This window comes from Triticum aestivum, unplaced genomic scaffold (assembly GCF_018294505.1).
Source record: "Triticum aestivum cultivar Chinese Spring unplaced genomic scaffold, IWGSC CS RefSeq v2.1 scaffold170489, whole genome shotgun sequence".
In the NCBI taxonomy this organism is placed as follows: Eukaryota; Viridiplantae; Streptophyta; class Magnoliopsida; order Poales; family Poaceae; genus Triticum; species Triticum aestivum.
The window spans coordinates 1-4,391 of NW_025238098.1; the positions used below are offsets into that span (position 1 = coordinate 1).

The 4,391-nt window shown below is 50.5% G+C and overlaps 1 protein-coding gene across 1 annotated transcript; it reads right to left on the reverse strand.

Moving 5' to 3' along the window:
- Positions 1–1,313: 1,313 nt before the first annotated feature.
- On the reverse strand, positions 1,314–1,787 carry LOC123176595 (E3 ubiquitin-protein ligase Os03g0188200-like). Its single transcript, XM_044590722.1, has one exon. It carries the CDS (start codon positions 1,776–1,778, stop codon positions 1,314–1,316), a length of 465 nt encoding a protein of 154 aa, XP_044446657.1. The 5' UTR covers positions 1,779–1,787.
- Positions 1,788–4,391: the final 2,604 nt, after the last annotated feature.

Sequence of the window (4,391 nt, forward strand, 5' to 3'; positions counted from 1 at the left end):
GATGAGGGAGAGATAAAGGAGTGTGTGGCTGCATGCGGGACCACGTGGGAGGGCTGTGACGTGGAGTGGGGTGCCCGGGCGTGACCGGGCTTGACTGGCAGCCTCATTCGTCCCCAGATTTTGAGACGGATCTAAGGTATGCCGGTCAATCTAAACGTTTAGAAATAAAATGAAGGGTCTTTCTGGTTCAATTTTTTTAATCAAACACGGACGAGACATGCGTTTTAGACGTTTAGCAAAGAAATAGGGGTCCGATTGTAGATGCTCTTAATAGCACTAGTCTATGTGTCATCTCATTGAATGAAACAAGACCCGGAGCAAAATTTTAGCGGTCAACAAGCGAAAATGCTACATCCGCGGGATCGTCCTTGTTTATCAAGGAAGGTAGCATCCGCCGACGAGCTTCTTCTTCCTCAAAGCTCAAGCTGCAGTCACGACTTGATCCCTATAAAAGTTCTAGCTTTTTTCTCCTTTCTTTATATGTAGCCCGCACACGATGCCGTGGTGTACCACAGGGCAGAGGGACAACTATTTACATGCATACTACTGGATGAAGCTGAAAGAGAAGATTGTACGGAACAACATGATTCGTTGATGAAAAATTTATTGGACATTCGGAATCTAGTCGAATTTGAGACACTGTTGTGCTAGACTTAATTTGCATGCTATGGATGATTTGTGCTATTTTCTATCCGAACTTTGATGAATATCAGTCGGTTTGCATGAATTTCATCCGATTGGTTTAAATGTGTGTAAAAATGTATGTTGCTAGCGTTGATAACGTTCTGGTCCCTCCGTTTCTTTATATAAGGTGTATTTATTTCTTGAAAAGTCAAACGAGTGCAAGTTCGACCGAGTTTTCAGAAAAATATATATATCAACATTCACAATACGCAATTTATACCATTTGATCCATCATGAAGAGCAATTTCATATTTTATCTAGTAGGTATTACAGATGTTGTTAGTTTGTTCTATGATCTTGGTCAAACATTCAAATGATTGACTTGCACAGAAATCAATACACCTTATATTCTCGAACAGAGGGAGTTTATTGCTAGCGGTGGATGACATCCTGGTCCCTGTTCAAAAAATTTGCTTCCCTTAGAACTTCACACGGTGCATTATATACATGAATAAATATGAGCCAAGGGATGAATACAAATGTGTGATCCATTAGACCCACGCACTACCGTGTTCCACTTCTACACTCTGCCCTAGCTAGTGCATGCATGCATGGAGCGAATGCTGCTCCCTAGGAGACATGGAAAGTTGTCGACCACGTACGACACATTTTGGCGACGTCGTGACCGTTCAGGAGTCGATAGCCGCATGCGGCGGTGGCGGCGACGTGCGGCAGCTCGACCGCCGCCGCAGCCATTCGTCGAGGCACGGCCGGTGGAACGCATGCCGGCACCCGGGCAGCCACCGGAGCTCGTCGCCATCTGCGTACTCGGCCAGGCACGCCGCACATGTTGTGTGCTTTTCGTCCGGCGGCTGGCCACCATCGGCCGACGCGGTGCCCGCAGCTGCTATCTGGCCTTCGTCCCGTTGACTAGCCGCCGAGGAGTACACCGTGGTCGGGTAAGCGGCCAGGACGGCCTCGTCGACCCCGCACGTCCGCCGCAGGCCGAGCTCCACGTCGACGACGCTCTGATGTGACGGCGACGGTGATGCGCGGTGCGCCTGGCGCCGGTTGGAGCAGAGGAAGGTGAAGAGGGAGACGACGAGGAGCGCAGCCATGGAGGCGCCGATCAGCAGCACGGTGGAGCCGGGCATGGTGGTCTCTCGCGGCAATATCCAACCGCAACCCGTCCGGTCGTGCCACTCTCAAGTCTCAATATATTGTCCGTGGGTGCGTCAAGTTGCCCGCGACATCACGGGTCGAGATCAAATCAGATCTCTGGCATCAGCCTTCGGACATGCATATATACACTCAGTGAGAACGAATTAGCCTGGTCCAAATCCAAACCAACGCGCTACTAGCCAATTGGCAGGCTAATTAGGCATCACGTTTGAATATTATGTAATTACCGGCTGTTCCTCGTCAAAGTATACTCTTTTAAGTTTTATAAAGATTGCTTGTTGCACGCGTCAATGATTCACGTGCCAGTAGTATAATATGACCACCGTGTAACTTTGCCAGGAGAAAGAGCCTGCAGATTGGCCTAGTACTAGCAATTTTGCGGGGTTCATGCGTTTAGGCTGAAAGCATGAGGCTTAGTTTCTGACCCGTTGGTAACCCGTTGGCTAGCTGCGCCTGCTTGGAGACTCTGGAATTTGTTACTAGTACTACTCTGTGTGGTCTCGTGAAATGGAACCGGGACCGGCAGCAAAATTTCAGCGGTCAACAAGGGGTTGCGGTGGTTTAATTTGTGTTTGATAATGAAGACCGTACACTCGTATCTCATCAATTACACCTAAGCAATGTATTTTTTCCATTTGGTGCACTCACTTTTTTGCCTGCACGAATTGTTTCCAAGATTCAGGCGCTCATTTGGTTGCTGAGAGCATCTACAACCACAATGGGCAAATCCGGCCCCTCAAACGTCTGTGGATACGTTCGGGCGCGTCCACGGACACTGACCGGTCACGTCTCAAATAATGCAATCTACATTTCGACACCTCAATTATCATATCTCAACTCCATACAAATTCATACAACTATGTCGATGCACACACCTCGTCCGGCTACTCCATCATTACACTAAACATGCCATCAGACTATCAAAATTTGACATGTTTTGGCTATGGTGGAGATCATTCACGGCTGCCCTTGCCCTTCCAGGCGACGTTGTCGTTCTTCTCGCGGAAGTACCGGTCGAAGATGCAGTAGGGATCGAGCCGGATCTGCTCGTCGCTTGAGCTGTCCTGGCCGTCGCTGTCCTCCTTCTCCTCCTTTGGTGACAGTCCAGCCATGGCATGAACCGCCCGATTTTTCTCTTGGGCGAGGGCGCGCGTGTTCCTCCGCTGCCGTTTCTTCATAATGCAGGCGTGAATGGCTTCCTCCTCTACGGTCGTCTGCGCCGCCGCCATTTCCGCCGCGATACGGGCCTCGGCGGCCCTTATCCTCTCCTTCCCATGGCGGGCTGCCAGTTCTCGATGGGACACATAGTCTGCCCGACCGGTGATAGGAAGGAGATATTTTTTTTTGCTGCCAGCACCGCAATGATCTAGCCCCAGAGGACCCGAGAGCTCGTTGAGCCGATGCAATGGAGTCATGCCAGACAGATCCGTCCGTCGACCGGGCTCTGTCCTCCCGGGACGGGCGGAGTGCAATGCGGACCGCCATCACCTCCTCCAACCTGCACGAGATGACACCCTAGTGAGAAGGATCCGGACTGGTCGAAGCCAGATCCGGTGGCCGCCATGCCGGAGACGGCCGAAAATCGTCGGAGGTGAGCTCGGGTGGGGTAGGGAGTGGAGAGGAGAGGAGTGTGAAGCGGCTAGGATTTGGTCCGGCGAGCGGATGGGGACGAATATATGTGGGGTCGGGTGGTGTCGGTGTCAAAACCGGCAGATCTCGGGTAGGGGGTACCGAACTGTGTGTCTAAGGATCAATGGTAACAAGGGACGATGGGGATGCAATGTTTACCTAGGTTCGGGCCCTCTTAAAGGAGGTAAAACCCTACGTTCTGCTTGATTGTATTCAATGGGTATAGGGGTTGCAAGAGTTGATCTACCTCGAGATTGTAATGGCTAAACCCTAGTTGTCTAGCCTATGAATATTCTGATATCCTCTACGGACTAAACCCTCCGGTTTATATACACACCGGAGGGGCCTAGGGTTGTACATAGTCGGTTTGTGGGGGAAGGAAATAACATATCCGGACATCAAACTTGCCATCCATGCATATAGGAGTCCTACCCGGACACTGGGGAAAGTCTTATGCTTTTATCTTTACGGCCTATTAGTCCGGCCCATATCAAATAGTCTGGGCACCCGAGGACCCCCTAATCCAGGACTCCCCCAGTAGCCCCTAAACCAGTCTTCGATGACGATGTGTTCGGCACGCGGATTGTCTTCGGCATTGCAAGGCGGGTTTCTTCTCCTGAACATTTTAGGATAACTCCCTGCACAAAGGAACTGTATCCGGCTCTGTATAACTAATACAACCCTTAGCCACGAAGGCAAGATGTCAAAATAAAACACTGTCTTTTACTGACAACTTTTTTGGCGAAGCGTCACACTTGGCTCTTTAACATTTCGAACCGTTTTCACGCCTCCCGTTTCGTGTTTTGAGGCCTAGTCTCCATTGGCACGTCTTGTCAAAACAGAGGTCATGCGCGCCCATTGCGGGATTCTCATCAATACAGTTTTGGGTAATCCAACTGCACTTTTCACACGATCTCTTTGGGAACATGCGAGTGTTAAGGCTTGAGGGGGGGGGG